This window comes from Urocitellus parryii, chromosome 10 (assembly GCF_045843805.1).
Source record: "Urocitellus parryii isolate mUroPar1 chromosome 10, mUroPar1.hap1, whole genome shotgun sequence".
In the NCBI taxonomy this organism is placed as follows: Eukaryota; Metazoa; Chordata; class Mammalia; order Rodentia; family Sciuridae; genus Urocitellus; species Urocitellus parryii.
Window position 1 is genome coordinate 48,648,938 of NC_135540.1, and position 26,083 is coordinate 48,675,020.

Below are 26,083 nucleotides of genomic sequence, written 5' to 3' on the forward strand. Positions count from 1 at the left end.
TTAACAACTCTGAAAAGTTTGTGTCTTTGATTCTATCAGATCATTTCTATGGTAAATTGTCTTGTTATGTGCATGGATATAACTGTGGTTGGGAAACAATACAGTCTACTGACCAAACTCATCTGAAGTCTCTCTAGGTCCTCTTTTGACTCCAGCAGTAGCCAGTTGTGGCCTTGGAAGAGTTAATTTACTACGCAGAACCTTACTTTCCTCATTTAAATCAGCAACCCCAATACCTTTCCTCACACTTCTTATTAGTCTTCCTATCTTTGATTTTCTTCCTAACGCTCACCAACGTCTCCAACATACCAGATTTTTAGTCACATTGGTTGTTTTTCCTACTGCCCACTCCTGCCCATTTGATTGCAAATTCTCTGAAGGAAGGCTCACTGTCCTATCCTTAACATCCTGAATAGCAACATAGTTTGCTGATGTTCAAAGAATAAATAAATTAATCTGTATAATGAGGATAATATAGTTACCTACCTTATAGATTTGGTAGAATATTAAATGTGTTAATATATGCAAATCATTAAGAATACTATTTGGTATATAATAAATGTTTAATAGTTGTTATTAGCATTCCTGAGGAAATTGGTTTATAAAATCATGGGTATTCATTTTCCACCCAATCCCTATTTAAAATTCTTTTCCTTTTAGATAATGAATTGATTATGGTTTTCCTTTCACTTGCTAAGCTGGAAGTTTTCATCACTAAAACATCCCAGCTTCCTAGCACTAAGGTGAGACTGACACAGAGGGAAGAGATCACATGCCTGAGCCACCTGCTAAGATAATAGTTATTCACTGAGGGTGTAAGAGAGACTCAAGTCCAGTGTGTCAAGGGCATGAAATTTAAAGTGAAGGGAAAGATTATTTTGTTGACTTCTATCATGACTTCATTTTTTAAAATAATTTAACTGTGGTAGTAAAACTAACACAAAACAAAGAAATTCCATTGACACTAGGTAAATTCAATATGCAACCTCTCCTTCTTGTTCATTCCAAGGGCAAGGTCACTAATTTTAGGCGATATGGGCAATATTGCCTTCCACTCTCTTTTTCGTCTGCCTTTATAGTCTTGTTCATGTCCTCCTAGATGTTTCCTCCTTTCCCTCTCTGTAACTGGGTCACTCCCTGAGTTCTAGCTGGTCTCTGCTGAGCTACAGAGGCAGGTTTGAACTTACAAGCCTTGCTCTTACCTCCTGCACATGATCCCTTGTATCCTCCTGAATACCGTCACACTGGCATCCACAGTTAGGTGTAAAGACCTGTCGTGTGCTGAAGGCAGTACCAGAAGTGGAAACATTGAGGTTGCTATTATTTCCCTGAGTCTTATGACAATTATGAACAGGCCCTTCCCAAAGACAGGCTGGGCACTTTTCCACTCAATCCACTTCTTTTTACTTTACCTTCTTGATGTATTTCCAACTGAAATATAATAGTTTATTAATTTTACAAATCATTATTGAATGCCTATTATGTTCAACAATGAGCAGTACAGGCAACTACTCAGTCTGATGGAGACTGGAGAAAGTAATGATGAAATCAAAGTTCTAATGACGAGAAAGTTCTCTCCTCTTCACCATTTTATGTATCAAGACCACTTCTGAGGAGGCCAACCTGAATGCCTAATCCATATGCCGTTACTTTAACATCTAACAGGTGAGAACAGTGTTTTTAGTTAGTACATGAAGATATATAAATATGTGAATGATCATATATATACATATATATATATATATACATACATGATATACAAATATTTGAATTATACATATATACATAATATATGACATATATTGTAAAACATGTATATTTGATAAATATGTGTAAGTGTATATTAGTACTGATATCCTTAGACAATAAGCATAGTATTTATATATATATATATATATATATATATATATATATATATATATATAATGTATATGTGATGGGTTTGTGCTCATATCCCCAGGAAATGGAGACAAATGATTTGCATAAATACATGGTTTGTATACAACCAAACATACACAAATCACTACATATAATTTGTGTGTATACACACACATGTCTTCATGGAATTAGTATCTAACTGTTCTCTAAACTACATTAAACCTCAACCATTTTCTAAATAATACTGAAGTTTTATTTTCTATCCAAGTGACAGAAGGCCCTCATTATTTATTTACTTTGAAAATTGTAAGATTTTCCTATTGAATTTACTACTTTATTATGGCTATATCACCTTATTCCTAGATTAATTGTATTTTCTTTTTTAAAAATTGAATCCTGATGGATACAAAGTATTGTATTCTTTTCATGTTTTTAAAAGTGTTAGAAGAGGTAGAAAAGATTCTATTTGAATAATTTATGGGTGAGAACCAGTTTCTGACTCACAAAATTTAAAAACTGCCTACAGATAATTTTGAATGGTTGACAGAAATTCAATAATGCAGCATTGAACTAATATTTATTATAGTTTTGTGTGTGTTAAAAGTAAAATGAAATGTATGTGGAAATCTTGATAAAATATAAACATCACTAGAATATGAAGAATTATTGTTGTATCTAATATCATAAATGCATAGAATATTATGCCATTTTAGTTTTCAAAAATTGTGCATTTGCATGCTTCAAGCAAAGACTAGAAGCATTATATCAAGAAGGTAATGGTCATTCTCTAGGAGATAGAATTATGAGTGATTTTTCTTTTTCTTTTTCTTTATGTGTATGTTTTATGTACATATTGAAAATCTTACTTATGTAAAAAGCAAATTTAATTATGAAAATGGGATTGTTTCTGTCTTCTCATCCAACAAAAATGAATAACTTTTGATAGTTTTATCTGATTAGAAAAGTGATATTATGGACTATTGAAAATCTAATATAAATTGGAAATAATAAAGAAAAAATTTTAAATGTTACTCCCACCTCTCAGAAATAATAACTGCTAAGTTAATTCAAATACATAATATAAAATACTTTATACACATATACACTTGCTTTTGTACATGTACACACACACACATATATATACTTATATATATATATATATATATATATATATATATATATATATATCATGCTACTTACTGTCTACTTTTTATTCAGCTAAAATTATTAAGAAATTGTCTCATGCAATTACAACTTCATATGTACCTGTGCTCAAACTGCTTATTTTATTAATTTTTTTCTTAGAGAGAGGAGAGAGAGAGAGAGAATTTTTAATATTTATTTTTCAGTGGACACAACATCTTCATCTTTATTTTATTTTTATGTGGTGCTGAGGATCAAACCCAGTGCCCTGTGCATGCCAGGCGAGTGCATTACCACTTGAGCCACATCCCCAGCCCTATTTTATTAATCTTTATCCAGATCAGTCTGTGCTTTTTCTTTCTGAGTTATAAAGAAAGAATAACAAAAAGAAACTATTAAGTTGTTGTCTGGGTTGAGTGTGCCTTATTATGCCAGAGGCATTTTTCAATGGAATATTTCATAAGATGACAAATAGAAAAGTCATTGCTCTCTTCATAAATTACATGGCCCATGTATAATTTAAGACTGAGAGTTAGAATGATCAGTACATACCCAAAGTTTTTTTCTGTAACCTCAATTTAAAAAAATTGCAACCAAAATGAATACAAACTTTATAGTATTCATTAAAGAGAATAATTCAAAGCCTGATGCTCACTTTTTGTTTGAAAGGCTATTCGAAAGATCTTGACTATATTTCATTGTGGGGAAGCTACCGAAAGGGATTGTTACTGATAGGTATTGAACGTTCTTGAGAGAATATACTTTGGTTTGTTTCATTAACTGGGTGCCTTAGCTCAGTGCTTCATATGTGTAACCAGTTGCAAGAGATGCTGACTGCTAAGAACATGGTAATGCTAATACCGGACCACTTTAGCAACTCACAAAAAGAGTTCAAAATGAAAACATGTAGGACATCAACTAGCATGCTTAGCCCTGTCACAGCTATGATGGCTTTTTCTACCTTTGCTCACTTCCTGTTTTTAGGGTTATATGGATTGAAGTAAAGTTGTACTTCATTAAGACAGTCAGACAATGAATGTGGTACATAGAATAAATTACTGACTTTGAGATATAAGCCATCTTCCCTCTCTACTCCCCCTCCCCATATTAGCTACATATAAATTTATTTAATTATTAAACTAGGAAACAAATACTTTTATTTGTTTAAGCCTCTAGGATGTGACAGGCACTATTGTATGCACTGGAGATATAGAGATGGAAAAACAAAAGAAAACACACAAAGTCCCTAACCTCAAAAGCTTGCATTTTAAATAAGATGGACAGGAAATAAGGAAACAGGTAAATATATAATTTCCGTTAATGATAATGTTATGTTAATGTTATGGAAAGATATCACACTGAAGTGTAAATATAGTAAGTACACACTGCTTCTCCAACATCTATATATGTTCAAATCTCTGAGGATCCTTTGAAAATGCAGATCCTGCCTCAGTTTGTCTGGGGTGGAAGCCTGAATACTGCAGTTTTCATGGATCACAGTCTTGAATCGCACAATATTCTAACATTTCTGTGTGGCAACTTTAATTATTATGGGCTGGGTAAGGAAAGGTGCCTTCATGTGAGTTCTTTACTGGTTATAAGGTAAAAGGAGAGGGGAAGCATCAGCCAAAAGAGAAACCACAGTAAACAGAACAGTAAGGAAATGCAGAAAAGAAAGGGAAATGGAGACTACCGAAGCCAGCGACTCCTCACACACACCTTGCCTTTGCTTTGGAACTGTCACTGCCTGATAGAAACCCAAACTAGCAGGCAAAAGTACCAAGAGTGAAGAATAACTCTCTATTCATGCTAACATTTTATAGAACTTTAACTGGTCGAGTGAGTGTAGTTTAAAACAATGTCGATTCATCACCTTACCTGGAAAGCTAATGTTTGCTATTCTATACCGAATATGTTTGTCTATATTTATTTAGTAGGTAAGAAGTTTTATTGCCGTAATGATTATTACTGCTTTGGAGGTTGGCTTAAATAAAATATGAATGATTCTGTGTCCCCCGTATAAACTGCATAAGCAAAGGATGTTTAGGAATGCCAGTGTGGCTGGACACGGTGGCCCACCTTGCAATCCCACCCACTGATTCAAGGAGGGTCAGAAGTTCAAGGCCAGGCTGTGGAGGTAGCTTGGTGGTACAGTGTCTGTGGGTCCAATCCCCAGTACCACAAAATAATAAAAAGTAAAAAGAATGCTCGTGCCTAGACCAATAGTTGGTACAATTTACATTTCTTTCTTCAGGACATAAGTTTACTTTTCGAGACAGAGCTATGTGCTTACCTGAGGGATGGGGAGTGTGTTGTGGCCTTTGATAGGACCTTAAAGCATCAGAAAAGCATGCTAAGATCAGTACTGTTCAGGAACAATCAGGAGAATTGTTTTTATAGAATTTTATAGAGATACAAAATGAAAAAGACTTTTTTAGAATATTTTGAAATAAAACCCATTGTTTTAATAATTTTGATATCAGATATAAAAGAGTGAAATTGATGTTGGATATCCTCTAAACAGCACAATATTAGTATTATTAGTGTTTTTTTCTTTTTATGGGTTCTTTTTACTTATATGTAACATTAGGATTCATTTTGACATCAATATAAAGGCATGGACTATAATTTGTTCTACTTCAGTCCCCAGTATTTTCTCTTTCCCTCCCCTCCTTCTTCCCCCTGTTCCCTTCCCTCTATAGTCTTTCTGATGTTTACTTATAGTCTTGTTAAATTAGTGTCTTGTTGACATACATGATGGTAAGATTCCCTGTGGTGTATTCATATATGTATATAGGAAAGTTAGGTCAGATTCATTCCACTGTCTTGCTTTATCCCAGTCTCCTCCCTTCCCTTTATTCCTGTTCATCTACTGCAATGATCTTTCTCCTATTTTGATAGAATCCCACCTCCTGCTTTCCTGCTTTTATTCTTCTCTCTCTCTCTCTCTCTCTCTCTCTCTCTCTCTCTCTCTCTCTCTCCTCATTTTGGACTACCTTAGGTATATCAGAGAAAACCTTCAACCTTTGCTGTTTGGGGCTAGCTTATTTCTTTTAGTATGACAGTCTCCAATTAAATCCATTTACTGGCAAATGACATAATGTTATTCTTCTTTTTGACTGAGTAATATTCCATTATATATATATATATATATATATATATATATATATATATATATATATATACCACATTCTCTTTACCCATTCATCAGCTTAAAGGCACCTAGATTGTTCCCATAGCTTGGCTATTGTGAATTGTACTGCTATAAACATTGATGTAGCTGCATCACTGCAGTACGCTGATTTTAATTCTTTTGGATATGGTGATTCCAGTCCCAATTTTTTGAGAAATCTCCATTCTGCTTTACAGAGTGTTGCATTAATTTGCAGTTCCACCAGCAAGGTATGAGTGTACCTTTTCCCCACATCCTCACCAACACTTATTGTTATTTCTATTCTTGATAATTGGCATTCTGGAGTGAGACGAAATCTCAATGTAGTTTTGATTTTAATTTCCTTAATTACTAGAGATGTTGAACATTTTATTTTCCTATATTTGTTGGCCATTTGATTTTTTTTCCTTTCAAGGAGTCTCTATATAGTTCTTTTGCCCAATTATTGAGTATTTTTAGATTCTGGATATTGATGTCCTATTTGAGGAGCAGGTGGAAAAGATCTTCTCCCATTCTGTAGGCTCTCTTTTCATGCTCTTAATTGTTGACTGTGCAGAAGCTTTTTAATTTGATGCCATCCCAGTTATCCATTTTCAGTTTTATTTCTTGTGCTTTAGTAGGAGTCTCATTAAGGAAGATGGTTCCTGTGTCAACATGTTGGCGTGTTGAGCCTACATTTTCTTCTAGCAGTTGCAGAGTATCTGGTTTTTGATCCAATAGAGTTAAGAACAAGAATCACATAATTATATCAAAGATGTAGAAAAAGCACTTGACAAACCACATATGTTTAAAACAGCACAAAAACTAGTGATAAAAGGGACTGACCTCAACATTGTCAAGACTATATGAAAAGCCCAAGGCCAACATCATACTGAGTGGAGAAACAGTAAAGCATTTCTTCTAAAAACAGGAACAAGACAAGATGCCCACTCCCACTACTCCTATTCAATATAGTCCTGGAAACTCTATCCAGAGCAACAGGCATGAAAAGGAAATTGAAGGGATACCAATAAGAAAAGAGGAGCTCAATTTATCTCTGTTTGCTGATGACATGATTCTATATTTAAAAGACCCAGAAAACTTCCCCCAGAAGACTTCTAAAGCTGGTAAACATTTGGTAAACAAATGTAGTGAGTAGAAAGATATAAGATTGACATACATCAGTGAATTCCTTTTTGCTATTCCAGTAATGAATATTATAAAAAAAGAAATTAGGAAAACTATCCCATTGACCTTAACCTCAACAACAACAACAAAGTACTTGGGAATTAATCTAACAAAGGAGGTGAAGGACTTACGCAATGAAAACTATAAACACTGAAGAAAGAAATTGAAGAAGACCTTAGAAGATGGAAAGATCTCCCATGTACTTGGATAGGCAGATTTAATATAGATAAAATGGCCATACTACCAAAAGCATTATACAGATTTGATGCAATCCTCATCAATATGCCAACAATATTCTTCACAGAACTAGGAAAAGCAATTCAAAAAGTCATTTGGAAAAATAAGATACCAGAATAGCCAAAGCAATCCTGAGCAAAAAAAGAGTGGTGATGGAGGCATCACAATCCAGGCCTGAAATTATACTACAGAGCTACAGTAATAAATACAGCATGGTACTGCCACCAGAACAGACCTGATGAGCAATGGAATATAATAGAAGACAGAGGCACAAGCCCACATAATTATTTTTATCTGGTAATAGATAAAGGTGCCAAAAACACATTGAAGAAAAGATATCTTTTTCAACAATTGGTGCTAGGAAAACTGGAGATCCATATATAGAAGAATGAAACTTCATCCCTACCTTTCATCCTGCACAATAGATGTATTAATTGATATAACAAATGCTCCTTGACTTTCAAGGGCATTAAATTTGACAAACATATGAGTGGAAAATGTAAATTGAAAATGCATTTAATATGTTAACCTACTCAACATCATAACTTAGCCTGGTTCACCTTAAACATGCTCAGAACACATATATTAGTCCACACTTGAGTTTAACACAGAACCTGTTTTATAACCAAATATACTTGTTACACAGTATACATAAGAATATCAGTCAAGTGACCCTGTGTCTGAATGGGAACTGCCATTCGATGCCACTATCCAGAATTTTCAAAGTATTTTATGGTATGTTGCTAAGCCCAGGAAGAGATCAAAATCGAAAATGACAGTTTACAATGAATGCATACCATAAAATTGAAAGAGCATAAGTTGAACAATAATTTGGGGACCACCTATAATCAAAATAATCCAACAAGGAAGATACTATATATTAGACCACATAACTGAGGAAATTGAAGCTTAGTGCTGGGTACTTTTCTCAAAGTCAAGACAAGTGTTCTTTTGTTTTTGTTTTCTTAGCAGTAGGCATATTTTTTTTTCTTAAGTGATTCTTCCCCCAGTCCCCAACCCTCCCCAAAACACACTCATATTAATTTGTGAAGAAAATGGAACATTTTATTTTCCTGTTAACAACTGTTAGACTTTCAGTCATTGTACATTAAAGAATGACTTATTTTTTAAAATCAAATAACAAAATAAGCCTACATATGATAAAAATAAGAGAATCCACTTCTTTTCCCAAAATTCCTGAGTTTTTGTCAATTTTCAGAAAAATCTCTCTTTACTTCCACATGGGTTTAATTAGTTGGCAAAGAATTAAGCATAAAATATTAAAAATCCACACTAAAAATGACACTTTAGAAAAAATAGGTAGCATTAAAAAAGCTGTGTTTCAAAAGGCAATAGGGGTAGCTTTAAAAATTAAAGACATACTGTGTGTTTTAATCCATAAGGGAAATTTTATTTTCTTGTGCCTGTTTTCTAATGTTTTGCATTTTTAATAAGTTTACAATGCAATTATATTTATTAAGAAAATGAGAAAAATTCAGGTAGCTTCCCCACCTCTAATATTCAGTTGAAAAGAGAAGATTCACCTTTGTTTCTGATATCATTATTTAGTATTGCTTAGATCACCTTAACATACGGATTATTTGTGATAATGTGATTTATTTCATATACTATCTGCAAAGTAGTGTTTCCTATACATTTTTTGGGTCATGACACAAAAAGAAATGTTTGTAATGAGACTGGAAGAAGGTGGATGAGTCAGCTGGCTCAGAACTGAGACCAGACTCCCATGTTTTACTGATAACTGTGCACTGAATACCATGCGGGTTAGGGGTTAGGTAGTGAATCCATGCAGGTAGATTCCAATTTAGTGCCTCCACTCACCCATGCCCCAAACACACACCCTTTCCTACTTTCTTCCTTCTTATTATTCTCCTCCTACTTTATCACTGTAACCTGTTCCTTCTTAGCTGTTATAGTTTGGATCTGGAATATCCTTCAAAGGCTCTTGTTTTAAAAGCGTGGTCACCAGCCCATATCACTGCTGGGAGGTAGTGGAACCTTGATGAGGTGGAGTGTAGTGTAAGGTCATTGGGCTGTGCCTTCAAAGGGGATATGGGGACCCCACCCCTTTCCCTGTCTTTTTGGTTTTTGGTTGCTGTAAGTTGATCAGTCCCCCTGCCATGATGTTCTGAGTCACCACAGGCTCACAGAGCTAAGTGGCTGTGAACTGAAATCTCTGAAACCCTGATCCAAAATGAATCTGTCCTCCTTATATATCTCAGAATATTGTGTCACAGTAACGGAAAGCTGACTAACACAATAGCTGTTACATTTTTTTCTGAGTTGTTTGACTAAATAATTTTTTTTCAATGTTTTTTTCTCTTTGTTGATTTTCATATGTCTCTTTCATGTGATAGATTGTTGTTAAAAAGAGTGACTGTCTTGGATGACAGTTTATATTTTTAATAGAAAATCACCATCAGTTCATTGTGTCAGTTTTCATATGGCTCCTCCTGTGAGTGTCCTGGTCAAGATATCCACACACTCCAGAGCCAGTGCTTAGGAATTTAACCCATTAAAAAGCGCTGAAGTCACATTTTATCATTTTTCCTTTCCCTGATGACTTTGACAATGTTGAGAATTACATCAATCTCAATTCTGCTGCTTTAGCCAGTCCTAGTCCAGCTTGTAGTGTTTAGAGTCTAGAGTTTTATTCTTAGGGCAAAAGCAAATTGCTTCTTGCTCAGTAGTCGGAACAGTTAGGAAATTTCAATTATCCTGGTTGTTGTAAATGAGATTTTAACTTATTACCTTGAACTTTGTCTCAAGAACCATTTCTTCTCTTGAATTTTGAGTTTAGTATCCTTTAATTTTGGAAATTAGTTTTAAAAACTTAATATTATATTTGAAATTGCATTTTACAGTTCTATTTTAAGCTATTATTTCTGCTCTGGTACCTCTGCTCATCTAGTTCCAGATTTACTTTGCTCTTTCAGGGACTCTTTTAAATTTGTTCTTATATAATGATACCATTTATCAATTTTCAGTGTACTAATATATTTATTATTTTTAAAGTAATTTTTACTCTTATTTCATTCACATGTCATATAAGGTATAGATACAGGTATTTAGTCTGCAAACTCAATAAATTCTTTCTCCAGTTGAAATATATATATAATATATATATATATATATATGTACATTTTTATTATGAAAAAAGTCAGCATAGATCTTATGTGTACTATACTATGAATATTTTATATACATGTGTATAATAAAGTTACTTACACCCCACAGGCTAGAAATAACTACTTTAGATATTTTGGGTATATATATATGGCTAGTCTTTTCTTATTTATTCAAGATTATGTCTTGAATTTTTACCACATAGTTCTGTATACACTTATTTTATTAAAGCAGAAACCTATTAAATAGACAATATTTTAACTTGACCTTTTCTGAGTTATAAACTTGCTCTTAGATGGTAAATATTCTCTGATGGAATTTTTACTAGTAACATCTTTTATCACATAGAATATTTTTATCTGTTCTCTTATTGCTTAGATTGCTTCCAATTTTCTGCATTATAAACAGTGCTTCTGTGAACATTCATAGAGACAAATCTTTTTATACATCCATAATTATGTCCCCAGGGTAAATAAAATTGCTCTTCTTAACCTTATATTGCAGAGGTCTTGCACAAAATCTTAGATACTGCCACATTGAATGACTTACCTCTTTTTGCTTTAAGGAATATTAAATCAAGTTCCTAGTTCTTTTATCAATTCACAAAATCATTAAGCTAGTTTTATATAACTGTCCACCGTTATGATTTGGGTGTGTGAGAATATGTGCAGAAGAGAGAGAGAATGAGAATTCTTAAAACATTTTAAACTGTTAAAGCACTAAAGGCTGATTTTCATTTCTTTTTAAACAACACCTGTATTGGGAAAAATCTGAGAATCGCAGGTGCTTTCGTGTCTTAATTCTGCAACTATCACAAAACAGAAATAAAACAATGCAAAACAACAACTAATGACTTTCCTTCTTAGATGAAGCGAGGAGACAGATATATCAAGCAATTGTCTTTTATGATGCTTTGCTTTTCTTGATAACTTACCTGTAGAGAACTGGCATGTTTTACTCATTTAGATACAATAAGCTAGACTTTTGTCTAGCTCTGTCTGACTTATTGACTTTGACTCTTCTTCCCTTACATTGCCAATGCTCTTTAGTCAAGGACCACCGAGAACATACTTGAACTTGAACTGTTTGGAGTTTTGCTTGTTGCAACAAAGAAAAGACACTCTATGGGGAACCACAGGATGTCTCAGTGAAGGAGTATTACAAAAGATTATAGGATTTAGGCTGGTGTTATGTGATTTGAGGGAGGTTGTCAAGAAAAAAAGGGCTTCACTATAGTTTTCTTGCTCTCAAGAAGTGGGGTAATTTTATGATTTGATATAATAATGACTCTATTTACAAGGAGGGTCAACTGTTCCAGTTTTCTTGGGACAGAAAGGATTTCTGGGACATGGTATTTTTATCACCTATGCCAGAAAAATCCCAGGCAAACTGGGCAGAGAAGCTCACCCTATCTAGAAAACAGCAGAAATGAAAAGAAGCTAAAGTTGTCATTGGTAAAGATGCAGCAGCCAGATGTCTGTCTGGCCTTTGTGTGATCTGGGTAATCCTGTTTTTGCAGAGTGGTCTTGACTCTATCCATCACATGTCTTTGTCTGGTACTGAGAAGATACTGATGTTTGGTAGGAACTCACCAGGGCCTACCTGTGAGTTCAAAGTGGGCTTGTGGAAAACCAAAGCATTCTTATTCCTCAGGCCAGTTTTATGGGTCAGAAACGGATCCCTGCTTTTCCTTTTACGGTTTTCTTGTTTGGGAATTTGAAGGATACTTTTGGGTGGGCCTAAGAGTTTACACATGTTGCAATGAAGAGAGTTGCACTTTGAGTGTCTTGATTTTAGACAAGTTAATTCTATGCCCCAAAGAAACATTTTAAACAAATTTTTAAAAATTGTCTCATTACTTGCTACATATTTTTTCAACAGAGAACAATGTTTTAATGATTGACACTAAAAGTAAAATTATTAAATGTTAAAACAATAACTACTCTACTAAATTCACTTTTAGTGTATTCAGTATCCTTAGAAATATACATTAAAAAAAATTTTTGTATATAGAACACTTATTTTCGTAGAACAGATTAACATTTTGATGAACACTAGTATTTCAATATTAAACTAAATTTTATTGAAGTATTAGTTTTGCTTATTAAATTAGAAATATAATTAAAGTTTAATAATTGTTCTGATTTAAATTTTCTAATTTAAAATAAAATGATTTTTATTACAATCATGAAACAAGAAATTATCTAATGCTTTTTGGATTTATTGCTTTACTTCAATAGTAATTGAAGTCTTTTTAAAACACAACTAGTAGATGAGCATTTAATATATAGTAGATCTACTCTGGTCATAAATGTTGCAATATTAGTTAAATTGAGAACATTATTTTAATTATTGATATATGATTAATTATTTCAGCTGGCTTAAACTCAGTTTTGTTTTCCCACGTATGCATGAAATTTATTGATCATCAATTAGTCTTTATAATAATGGATGAAATAATATAATCTATTTTTGCAAAAATTTCTTTAGATTCTGAAGACTACCTTGAGGTCAACATTCCAGCCGACAAAGGAGTCATGCATTCTGGGGAAATAAGTCAGAGAAAGGATGAAGAAGATTCATCAGAAACTTCAAGAAGCACCATGCCACTGGCAGTAGTGCTCCCTGCTGAAATTCCATGTGAGGTCAGTAAGTGTGTCTTAAAAATTTAAGTGGCCTGCTGTTTTAATAAATACCACATTTCTCTAGACTATAAGCTATAACATTTTGGTCTACCTTGCTCATGACTGTGTCCCCAGAACCTTGAACAATATCTTGGAATTACAAGGCATTTGACATATACTTATTGACTAGTTGGACATTGGAAAATATATGAAAGCTGAATTTTATCCATTGTTACTTGATATTTTACAAAAAGGTAGATATATAACTTTACATGAACATACACAACACATATCAAGCTGCTTAAAAGAAAATTGGATTTTCTTTTCCCAAAGGGAAGCATACTCTTCATACCCTTGAACCCAATTTGAAAATACTTATCTTTAGAAACATCAAATTGTCCATCATAAAGGTGTAGGAAAGGGCAGCATTATTAAGTAGAAATGCCGTAAGAGCTCTAAGTTGTGGTCCTCCAGGGAATGACTAAGGTTGGAGAAGGATTTCTGGAAAGATCCCTATATGAAAATATATTCCTGACATTTCTTCCTCCTAAATCTTCCTTGGAATGAACCAAGAAAATAAACCACTTGTAGAGCTGGAACTGAATCTCTGCTGTGTAATCTGCTGACAACACGAAAAATGCTGGACCTCAGAGTTTACAATGTCTGTGAGAGGAAAGAGCCAGAGACCCTGGGGGAGGCTTACAGGAGCTGCAGGAAAGAGTCTTTCTGACTGAAGCTGGTGGATGCTCAGGACCTGAGGGCAGTGGCTTGCTAATGGCTTTGAGTGGGTTCCTGATCCTGCAGTGAGGGAAGCTAAGCATCCTGTGGAGTTGGTTGAAGTTCAGTTCCCTCAATTCCACCCAACATTCAGGCCTGAGAAGAAGAATTACTGTTTTAAGGTACTTTGCTATAAGTTCTAGAGGAACAAAAACTGATTTAACATTATTTTAGAGACCCCAGGAATTTCAACTATACATGTTTAAGGGAACTGACACAGATAATCAGGCAAAGAGAAATTACATCACATTTAAAATGACTCAGGAACTTAAGGAAGGGAGATGAGGCAAAATAATCTAAACTAGCTCCCATTGAGTTGGAAATAATGGAAGAAGCAGAAAAGAACTATAATAAAAGAGAAATGTGAACTACTCTCAAGTAGATGAAATTAAAGCAAAAAAAAAAAAAAACAACTCTGAGACTAAAAATAATTCACCAGGAGTTAGGCAGTAAGTCTAAATTGCTGCTTTTAAAAATATCTGCAAAAGTAAAATTTGAACACTGTAAAATCCTCCTATTACTAAAGTCACAAAGAAAGTGAAGTCCAAAAATCAAGCCTCACTCACAGTCCTCAGGCAGAGGTGTCTAATGCAGAACGCTGTAAGAACAGGGGTTGTTCAACAGAGTCATGGGCCCTTCTTTAATTGGCATTCTTTAAGACCCTCTGAAGTTAAATGCAATATCAAATGTCTCTTTGGTACTCCACTTTTTAAAAAATCCTAAGTATTAAATGTCATGCAAGGTTATTTTAACATGAGCCCACCCCCTGAAATTTCAAAATAATCTATTCCTTTTTTACCAAAAACAATTATCCCAGGCAAAATCTTGTATACAACAAGGACCTAGATCTTGATAAAATCTGAATCCATTTGACTGTTGCCAAGCCCCACAGAAAAGACCATTTGCACTCAACTGAGTAAAACCATGTTTGGGGTTTGCTGGGATAATGCTCCGTCTATGCCAATTGTCTGAAAGCTTAACCCTTGAACTTCAAATATTTCTAAGAAGTCTTCCAATTAGTCGATGAATAAAGACCATTTCTCTTCATCAAGGAAGCAATACTTGAGGTTTCATTGCCCTCCCAATCTCCAAAAAATTAAAATACTGCTCCTGCCTGTCACCGAGTTTTATGTGAGATGTGCCTCATTCACACCCAGGTTCTTCAAAACCTATTTATTTCCCTTTGTAGTTGTGTTTCCAGCATGCTGACTTGAACATGAATCCTCCCCAGGGGCCTAATCTTCACTGTGAGTTGGAAGGGAGTTTAACTTCCTCCCACTGCTGTTTCTGGCTGTGGAATTGCACTATGGATTTGCCTCCTGGAGAAGTTCTGCTCCCTGTCCCCTCATGTTCTGGAGACCAGCTTTGGTGGATTGTTAACTGAAGTACTGGTTGATATTGCTGCTGTAGCCCTAGGTACCTTTTTACTTTCCCCAATGCTCTTCCTTTCCACAGAGTTTAAAATTTTTCCTAGCCTTTGAAAAATCTTTCAAAACAGCAGAAAAAAAATTTTTTTCAGTCTCCTCCATGTTTTTTCCACACACTAGTGAAGATATGCCCCTAGTATTCATAAGTATGTTATTCTTGGCCTCTTTGAGAGCTCCCTAAGTTTAAATTTTAGATTTAGGTTTAAATCTTTTTAACTCGGCCTCTTTTTAAACTTTCTCTAGAATTGTCACACTTTGTTCTATTTTACTATTTTTAAAAAATGTTTTCTTTGTTTATTGGCCTGAACATTTGTTTTTCTAGCATATTTCTCTTGACTTTTGTAGGGTAACAGATCGTGAGTGATATAAAACTAATGAGTTCTAGGTCTGCCAAATACATCCACTGTTCAAACAATTCTCATGCAATTCTTGCAATTCTATCTCCTTGATCAAAAAACCACTTGGGATGCCTTCTCCATTTGGAACAACATTTAAGTCACAAGTGGACCTCATTATTTGGTAGCTCCTCTTATTTATGCTCTTATTCCAAAGTCAGGATTCCATAATTATTTCAGGAAAATTCCCTCAGACTAGCCATTCTCAACTGAAGAGTAATTTTGCCCTCCTTATACCCAAGGGACATGTGGCAAGTCTGTAGGCTTTTTTTTTTCTTTTCTTTTAAATTTATTTCTTACATACATGACAATAGTGGAGTGCATTACATTCATAATTATCCATTCACATCACAATTTTTTTATTGTTGGTCATTCAAAACATTACATAGTTCTTAATACATCATATTTCACAGTTTGATTCAAGTGGGTTATGAACTCCCAATTTTACCCCGTATACAGATTGCTGTATCACATCAGTTACCCTTCCATTGATTGACATATTGCCTTTCTAGTGTCTGATGTATTCTGCTGTCTATCCTATTCTCTACTATCCCCCCTCCCCTCCCCTCCCCTCCCCTCCCCTTTTCTCTCTCTACCCCCTCTACTGTAAATCATTTCTTCCACTTGTATCATCTTGTCTTACCCCTCCTTTCCTCTTATATGTCATTTTGTATAACCCTGAGGATCACCTTCCATTTCCATGCGATTTCCCTTCTCGCTCCCTTTCCCTCCCACCTCTCATCCCTGTTTAATGTTAATCTTCTTCTCAAGCTCTTAGTCCCTACCCTGTCCTTGGTTACTCCCCTTATATCAAAGGAGTCATTTGGCATTTGTTTTTTAAAGATTGACTAGCTTCACTTAGCATAATCTGCTCTAATGCCATCCATTTCCCTCCAAATTCTATGATTTTGTCATTTTTTAATGCAGAGTAATTCTCCATTGTGTATAAATGCCACATTTTTTTTTTATCCATTCATCTATTGAAGGGCATCTAGGTTGGTTCCACAATCTTGCTATGGTGAATTGTGCTGCTGTGAACATCGATGTAGCAGTGTCCCTATAGCATGCTCTTATTAGGTCTTTAGGGAATAGACCGAGAAGGGGAATAGCTGGGTCAAATGGTGGTTCCATTCCCAGCTTTCCAAGAAATCTCCATACTGCTTTCCAAATTGGCTGCACCAATTTTCAGTCCCACCAACAATGAACAAGTGTGCCCTTTTCCCCGAATCCTCTCCAGCACTTGTTGTTGTTTGACTTCCTAATGGCTACCAATCTTACTGGAGTGAGATGGTATCTTAGGGTGGTTTTGATTTGCATTTCTCTGACTGCTAGCGATGGTGAGCATTTTTTCATGTACTTATTGATTGATTGTATGTCCTCCTCTGAGAAGTGTCTGTTCAGGTCCTTGGCCCATTTATTGATTGGGTTATTTGTTATCTTATTGTCTAATTTTTTGAGTTCTTTGTATACTCTGGATATTAGGGCTCTATCTGAAGTGTGTGGAGTAAAGATTTGTTCCCAGGATGTAGGCTCCCTGTTTATCTCTCTTATTGTTTCTTTTACTGAGAAAAAACTTTTTAGTTTGAGTAAGTCCCATTTGTTGATTCTATTTGTTAACTCTTGCGCTATGGGTGTCCTATTGAGGAATTTGGAGCCCGACCCCACAATATGTAGATCATAACCAACTTTTTCTTCTATCAGACGCCATGTCTCTGCTCCTTGATCCATTTTGAGTTAACTTTTGTGCATGGCGAGAGATAGGGATTCAGATTCATTTTGATGCAAATAGATTTCCAGTTTTCCCAGCACCATTTGTTGAAGATGCTATCCTTCCTCCATTGCATGCTTTTAGCCCCTTTATCAAATATAAGATAGTTGTAGTTTTGTGGATTGGTTACTGTGTCCTCTATTCTGTACCATTGGTCCACCCGCCTGCTTTGGTACCAGTATATAGAGTATGTTCACACCAAATTATGCCATTATATATGAGCTCTCTTATTTTTTTTTGCATACAATTCTTAATACACCTTTATACCACCATTTATCATATCTCTGTTTGTATATAAGGTATGTTGACCCAAATTCACATCTTCATACATGTATTTTGTAAAATGATGACCCTCTCCTTCCATCATCCTAGCTATTCCCCTTCTCCCTCTTTTTCCCTCCCACCCCTATTCCCTATCTAGAGGCAATTTTCCTCCCATGCTCTCCCTCCCTACCCCACTTTGAGTCACCCCCCTTATATCAGAGAAAGCAGTCGGCATTTGTTTTTTGGGGGGACTGGCTCACTTCACTTAGCTTTTTTTGTTGTCACAAGTTGGGGAATTGCTACTGGCTTCTAATGGGTACAACTAGAATGCTATAGAACATTCTACAATGCACAGAACAGTCTGATGACAATGGGTTTTTCTGGTCTAAAAACGTCCATCTGATGATACTGCTCAACTAAAGTTAAATCCTGTCTTGAGTGTAGGAAATGTATCACCTTCTTGTCATCAGTGAATCACCTTCAAACTTTCCCACCACGGCATCAAGAGTTCAGTGCTCCTGTCAGAAACTTCTCAGGAATCAGTCCAGATGTCCTATAGTCACTTGTTTGCGCTGCCTGGTCTTTAAAGAGATCCCAGTCACTTCTTTTTACAGTTTTACCCAGGGCTGTAAGGGGGATTCGCTGTGTTGGGGACCCCCCCCCAGAAGTACTGCCATTTGCTCCCTGAAGCTTCACTTCTCTTATCATTTTGGTGAACTCCCATCACAGACTTGGTCATGACCCTTATATCTTTTCCGAAATGGCACCATCCTAATGAGAGACAAGGGTGAGCTTATCTTTTTATCTTGTCTGATCTGTAAGTAGCGCTTTAATAGGCCATTCTCCCTTCCTTTTAGAAGAAACTGCCCATTGCCATCTTGGCTTTTCTGCCCCCAAATCTTTTACTTCCTTTGGTAGAATCCACTGATGCTCCTTTAATATCTTATTCTCCCACTTCGGCTATCCTGATGATAAAACCAAAACATTTTTTGAAACCAATTCAGTCACTCATTGATTTCTTGAACAAATTGAGTTCTTAAAGTCATAGCGCAATCACAGAAAGCCCTTTAAGTGGCTTTCTTAACATTTTATCTCTACTAATTTCATTAAATTGTTTTTCTGTCTGCATCCTAGAACATGGTATCTTCCCTAATGGAGGCCTCCATTTAGAGGACCTGTTCACTGACACACCTCTGTGGCTGAAACCATAAGGAGTTTCTAAACCCACAGGGAAGATCACAGACTGCATAATTAACACCTGTTGAAAGGTCAGAAGACCCTGGGAAAGAATGAGACTCTCTTATCGCTTCTCAGCCTTTTGGCTAAGATCAAGTGAAGAATGAGACTCTCAAGGACCTTAAGAGTTTCAGAGATCCCCTTCCAGTTCACTCATTGGCCTCAGATTCAATTGAAAATAATATACAAAAGCTATCAGCATCACCCACTTCATTCTGGCAGCAAATCACAAAACCATTTGTGGTAACCAACCCTAACTTAAATCCTGATCCTTTGATTTAATTTAAAAGAACTGTAAAGGCAAAACAGACTGAACATGTACGTTAATGCCTAAAACGTCTCTTTTGTGACATGCTGCCTTTTGGGAGGGGAGTATTTACAGTAGTCAAGGACTTCTCTTTCTTTTAATCAAATGGCTCTTAAACTACTGAAAGGCTTTTAGAGAATACAAGGGGAGGGTTTTTTGTTGTTGTTGTATGAAAGATAGAACACAGAGGGCACTTAATCACTGAGCCACATCTCCAGCCCTTTCTACTTTTTATTGAGACACAGACTCTCAATGAGTTGCTTAGGGCCTTGCTAAGTTGCTGAGGCTGGCTTTGAACTTGCAATCCTCCTGCCTCAGCCTCTGGAGCCGCTTGTGTTACAGGCGTGCACCACTTTGCCCAGCTTCAAGGGGAAGTTTTTAAAAATAATAACGCCCATTTCCTACTTCCAGCGATTTATCTAGATATAAATATTCAGTTACATCCTGTGCACTGAGAGTTTTAAAATGTTTTCCAAGTGATTCTGAAGGTGAGCATTAGCAGTCAAATTTGAAACCATTGCCGTAATCAATTTCTACTCTGCTGTCACGGACAAGATCCATCCCAACTGCAGAAGCCTATACAGCTCTAGCTTAAGATATCCCATTGCACTTATCTTGGAGTAACATTCAAGGTTTGTGACCCATGCAGCCAAACTTCACCCATTCTCTCTGAATCTCAGACCCAAATAAGGCACATGCAGAGGTGTCAGAAAGAACAATAGCAAAACAGCAACTTCATAACTGATAAAATTAACTTAAAGGTCATATGAAAGTCCTAATACTTCCTCCAATGAGTTCAATGTACCCATGCAATCAAGGTCAAGCCCTCCCTCCAGGGACTTGTTGTCATATAAAAGACACAAGGATTAGATATAGCTGAGGACTAGGGTGGTAAGGAACAGTTTTAAAATGTCATGTTTTTACAGATTTATTCCATCTCAAAGAAATATATACCAAATATCTCTAATCTGTTTAAGTCTTACAAAATTATACAATGGTATGAGAAAATAAAAACCCCCTCAGAACATTTATGATCTAGCTGGGAAGCCATGACATAGATATGAAGAACAAAGACTGGAGATTAGGATTTAGCAATGGCCCAATGCGGGGCATGAACACGAAATGCTCTAATATCCTTTCACCTCTTTTTTGTTGTTGTTGGTAATGGGGATTGAACCCAGGGATCCTGAGCACTGAGGTGCATTCCCAGTCCTTTTTAATTTTTTATTTTGAGACTGGGTCTCACTGAATTACTCAGGCTAAACTTGAACTTGCAATCCTCCTGCCTCAGCCTCCAGAGTGGCTGGGATTACAGGCATTTATCATTGTTCCTTGAATGCTCCAAAATTCCTTGTGGGCTGAAATCACAGGGAGAATTTCATAGACCTGGTAAAACCCGAGTTGGACCTTGAAAAGGAACCTACAGACAGGGTAATAGGAGGAGAAAAGGAACTAAATAACACAAACAGGATGAGCTACCTAATTTGTAGAGCAAAATGAAAATGCAAGGTCTTTGTTCAAGTTATTGAATATTTTAGGAGAGTGACAGCAGAACATTCAGCCAAGGGCAGGGCCTTCTAAGTGTGGGGCCCTGTGATTGTATAGGTCATAAGCCCATGAAGCCAGCCCTGGGTACAAATGAAGATGTAAATCCTTCATTTGGAGAGGTCAGTATGCTTGTCTTTTGTTTAGAATTTTTCTCTGGAAATTGTCAAAAGGCGGAGCCCTGCCCTCTATTAAGGAGGGAGTCTGTTGCATAAGAAGTAGCCTGTGTGGATACTCAGGAATGAGAATGAGTTGGTTGGGTGAATAAAACATTTGGCGGGTCCACCTGCACTTACCAGCTTTGAAAAGAGCAAAGTTAAAACAAGGAGCAACTTAAGCATAGAAAACAGCTCTGAAGAGCTTCGAAGCTGCATTCTTGAGAAAACAGACCCACCAAATAGGGAGTAATTATGTGACTTAAGATTTAAGGTGAAGTGACAAGAAAAACAGAAGAAACTAAGGGCTTATCTAGAAGGGAGTCCCTGAGGGAAGGAGGTTGCAGATGTGAAGAATGGAGGCTAACATTCCCAACCTGACCTGGTGTCCATGTGGGCAAGAGCAATAGGTGGAATCATGGAATGGTGCTCCTTGCTCTGAGATGGACCCTTTTCTCCATGTGCAGTATAGTTGGTGAGGGGAAATTTAGTTTGAAATATCCTACAGACAAACATTGGGAGCAGACTTTGGTAAAAAATGTCTGAAGTGTATTTGTGTGTCAGCTGACATTATTTGTATCATCAACATACTATTTGTAGAAACTGTTACAACTATGATGTAAGTTTCACTGATGTGTGATTAATGCTTAGGGAGAAACATTTAAATAAGAAGAATTTTGAAATCAAGGACTTTTTGATAAACATGACTTACAAGAGTACATAAATGAGGTTTCTGTTTTATTTAGTGTAGGGCTGAAATTTAGTATGACTTGGAAGAAAGTCTTTGAAAGGTATTATCTGTGATATTTCATGATTATGAAAGGAATATTTTATTTTTTCAAAAGGTTAGCATGGTGTGAAGAAAAGTGTGGATCTAGAAGTGAGAAGTGAAATAGTACAGATTAGTCTCCAGAACTCAACTATACATATTTGTTGCTCTCTTCCTGAAAGAGAAAAGTAACCATTTTGGTTGTGTGTGTGTGTGTGTGTGTGTGTGTGTAGTTTCAGTTATGATTAAAAGAGATTTAAAACAGACATTTGATACATTTTTATTCTTACCTTTTGTCTGTATTAACTTCAGTATTTCTCATTGTTAGTAATTTTCTGGATATTTTTGTCCAAAAATAAATCTTTCAATAACACTTTAACTTCATATACATAAATGTACTTTTTCCAACTTAATTAAATCTCAAAACTTGTGGATGTATAACCTTTGGTCAACTCAGAAATTTTCACAGATCTTCATATAAATAAATAGTAATCAGAGAATGCTTACTATATAATAAAATTACTAGACATTAAAAATTTTCATTACATGTAAGTGATAAGAGGTCTTAAGACTTAAACTTAAGACTTTCTCATTTACAGATAAAGAAACCAAGTTCTAGAAAGTTGAAGGGATTTGGTTAAAAGTTGAATGATAGTCCCATGCTGGTCTGTGAAAAGATGCTTTTACCCAAGGATAGTAGGCCACAGTAGGAAGAGGTGAGAGGAAAAAGGAGTATTGGATAGATATCAAACTGATAAACTTAAAGGGTAGTGAACATCACATTTACATATTTCATGTCTGACTATGACTGGAAATACAAATAGGATTGAAGACTTGCTCAATGATAGAGTATAACCTTTATCACTGATAAATGTAATGGATTCTTTGTTAAGGTAAACTGAACTGTGTTATATTTTTACTTTATAGAATCCTGGTGAGATATTCATTCTTTTGAGAGATGAAGTAATTGCTGAAACTGTGGAAGTTGAATTTACATCAAACAATATGCACATTAGAGCACAGCCGGCTCTTTGGAATAAGAAAGTCTGGTATATGAAAGCTTTAGGTAAGAATTTTTATGCTTTAAAAAATATAAAACATCACTTTGAGTTCCTTTTATTAACTTTATGATAAATGGTTTTGCTTCCCTACAGAAACTAATATTTTTCTGCAGGTGTTTCCTGTGTTTAGTTTCACATACCCAAGGTTGTTATTATTAATCTGGATTTGCAAAAGTAAGAATGTGTAAATTATGAGAAATGTGATTGTGTACCATGTAGTAAAATGACATCCAGTAACAGAGAGCACTTGAATGTACATCAGCTAATAAATTTAGAACAAAAATTATTTATTTTATTGTAACACTTATATTAGCAAATATTTGGGTTTATTAAAATAAATATTCTGTTTTCTTTTCCTTTTTGCATACCCCCTATCACTGCAAGTCTCTGAATATATTTTTGGTTTTCTGGAAAGCATAATTCTTTTTCAGTATTTTCTAATCATGGTTTCTACATATAATCTGTCCATCATTTCTTTATTTCATTTATGAAGCTAAAAATCATTTGATTACCCAGCTTTGCATACAGCATGATTAATTGTATTAGATATAAAATTCCAGACAGAATAACCATACTTTCCACAACAATTGTAACTAAAATAAAAAATTTAATATATAATTTTTGTATGTTTTGTTAAGACTACTTGTTTTTATTTTACTATATCCTTTTATAATCAAAGAGTAAAATTACGTCACAAAATATTTTGCAATGAAAATATGCTTCACCTTATGAATTTGGAATTGTGATAGAAATATTTAAAGACAAAATGTATGTCAAACACATCTTAAGCTCCTCTTTTTTCCCCTTCTAGAATGTCACTTTTATACGGAACATTTATAGAGCATTTACAGACCTTTATGTGTTTTAGGCAAAAATGTATCCTCTCTGTGGATTTCCTTGTACAACTTGGTTTGGAGTTGGATTATTAGAAGGAAGGACTTTATACTAGGACTTCATAAACATTTTAGACACTGCTTCTTTTCATGGACAAATATACTTACAAGTGTGATTAGAAAGAACCCTTTTTTCTTTCTTTCTTATCATAAAGCCCCTACTTCTTTTTTTTTATTATAATAATTTTTTTTATTGTTGGTCGTTCAAAACATTACATAGTGCTTAATACATCATATTTCACAGTTTGATTCAAGTGGGTTATGAACTCCCAATTTTACCCCGTATAAAGTTTGCTGTATCACATCAGTTACCCTTCCATTGATTGACATACTGCCTTTCCAGTGTCTGATGTATTCTGCTGTCTGTCTTATTCTCTACTATCCCCCCTCCCCTCCCCTCCCCTCCCCTCCCCTCCCCTTTTCTCTCTCTACCCCTTCTACTGTAAATCATTTCTTCCATTTGTATTATCCTGTCTTACCCCTCCTTTCCTCTTATATGTCATTTTGTATAACCCTGAGGATCGCCTTCCATTTCCATGCGATTTCCCTTCTCACTTCCTTTCCCTCCCACCTCTCACCCCTGTTAATGTAAATCTTCTTCTCAAGCTCTTCCTCCCTACCCTGACCTTGTTTCCTCCCCTTATATCAAAGGAGTCATTTGGTATTTGTTTTTTAAAGATTGACTAGCTTCACTTAGCATAATCTGCTCTAGTGCCATCCATTTCCCTCCAAATTCTATGATTTTGTCATTTTTTAATGCAGAGTAATACTCCATTGTGTATAGATGCCACATTTTTTTTATCCATTCATCTATTGAAGGGCATCTAGGCTGATTCCACAATCTTGCTATCGTGAATTGTGCTGCTATGAACATCGATGTAGCAGTGTCCCTGTAGCATGCTCTTGTTAGGTCTTTAGGGAATAGACCGAGAAGGGGAATAGCTGGGTCAAATGGTGGTTCCATTCCCAGCTTTCCAAGAAATCTCCATACTGCTTTCCAAATTGGCTGCACCAATTTGCAGTCCCACCAGCAATGAACAAGAGTGCCCTTTTCCCCGCATCCTCTCCAGCACTTATTGTTGTTTGACTTCCTAATGGCTGCCAATCTTACTGGAGTGAGATGGTATCTTAGGGTAGTTTTGATTTGCATTTCTCTGACTGCTAGCGATGGTGAGCATTTTTTCATGTACTTATTGATTGATTGTATGTCCTCCTCTGAGAAGTGTCTGTTCAGGTCCTTTGCCCATTTATTGATTGGGTTATTTGTTATCTTATTGTCTAATTTTTTGAGTTCTTTATATATTCTGGTTATTAGGGCTCTATCTGAAGTGTGTGGAGTAAAGATTTGTTCCCAGGATGTAGGCTCCCTGTTTATCTCTCTTATTGTTTCTTTTACTGAGAAAAAACTTTTTAGTTTGAGTAAGTCCCATTTGTTGATTCTATTTGTTAACTCTTGCGCTATGGGTGTCCTATTGAGGAATTTGGAGCCTGATCCCACAGTATGTAGATCATAACCAACTTTTTCTTCTATCAGATGCCATGTCTCTGATTTAATATCAAGCTCCTTGATCCATTTTGAGTTAACTTTTGTGCATGGCGAGAGATAGGGATTCAGTTTCATTTTGATGCAAATGGATTTCCAGTTTTCCCAGCACCATTTGTTGAAGATGCTATCCTTCCTCCATTGCATGCTTTTAGCCCCTTTATCAAATATAAGATAGTTGTAGTTTTGTGGGTTGGTTACTGTGTCCTCTATTCTGTACCATTGGTCCACCCGCCTGTTTTGGTACCAGTACCATGCTGTTTTTGTTACTATTGCTGTGTAGTATAGTTTGAAGTCTGGTATCGCTATACCGCCTGATTCACACTTCCTGCTTAGAATTGTTTTTGCTATTCTGGGTCTTTTATTATTCCATATGAATTTAATGATTCTTTTATCTATTTCTACAAGAAATGCTGTTGGGATTTTGATTGGCATTGCATTGAACTTATAGAGAACTTTTGGTAATATCGCCATTTTGATGATGTTGGTTCTGCCTATCCATGAGCAGGGTATATTTTTCCATCTTCTAAGGTCTTCTTCTATATCTTTCTTTAGGGATCTGTAATTTTCATTGT

At 35.5% G+C, this 26,083-nt stretch overlaps 1 protein-coding gene across 1 annotated transcript in view; it reads left to right on the forward strand.

The window, feature by feature from the left end:
- Bank1 (B cell scaffold protein with ankyrin repeats 1) overlaps window positions 1–26,083 on the forward strand; it is a 231,081-nt gene that overhangs the window by 17,550 nt on the left and 187,448 nt on the right. Inside the window, exons 3-4 of the mRNA XM_077803113.1 lie at window positions 13,235–13,389; window positions 22,939–23,077. Of these exons, the coding sequence (XP_077659239.1) occupies window positions 13,235–13,389; window positions 22,939–23,077 (294 nt within the window). The remainder of the gene's footprint in view (window positions 1–13,234; window positions 13,390–22,938; window positions 23,078–26,083) is intronic.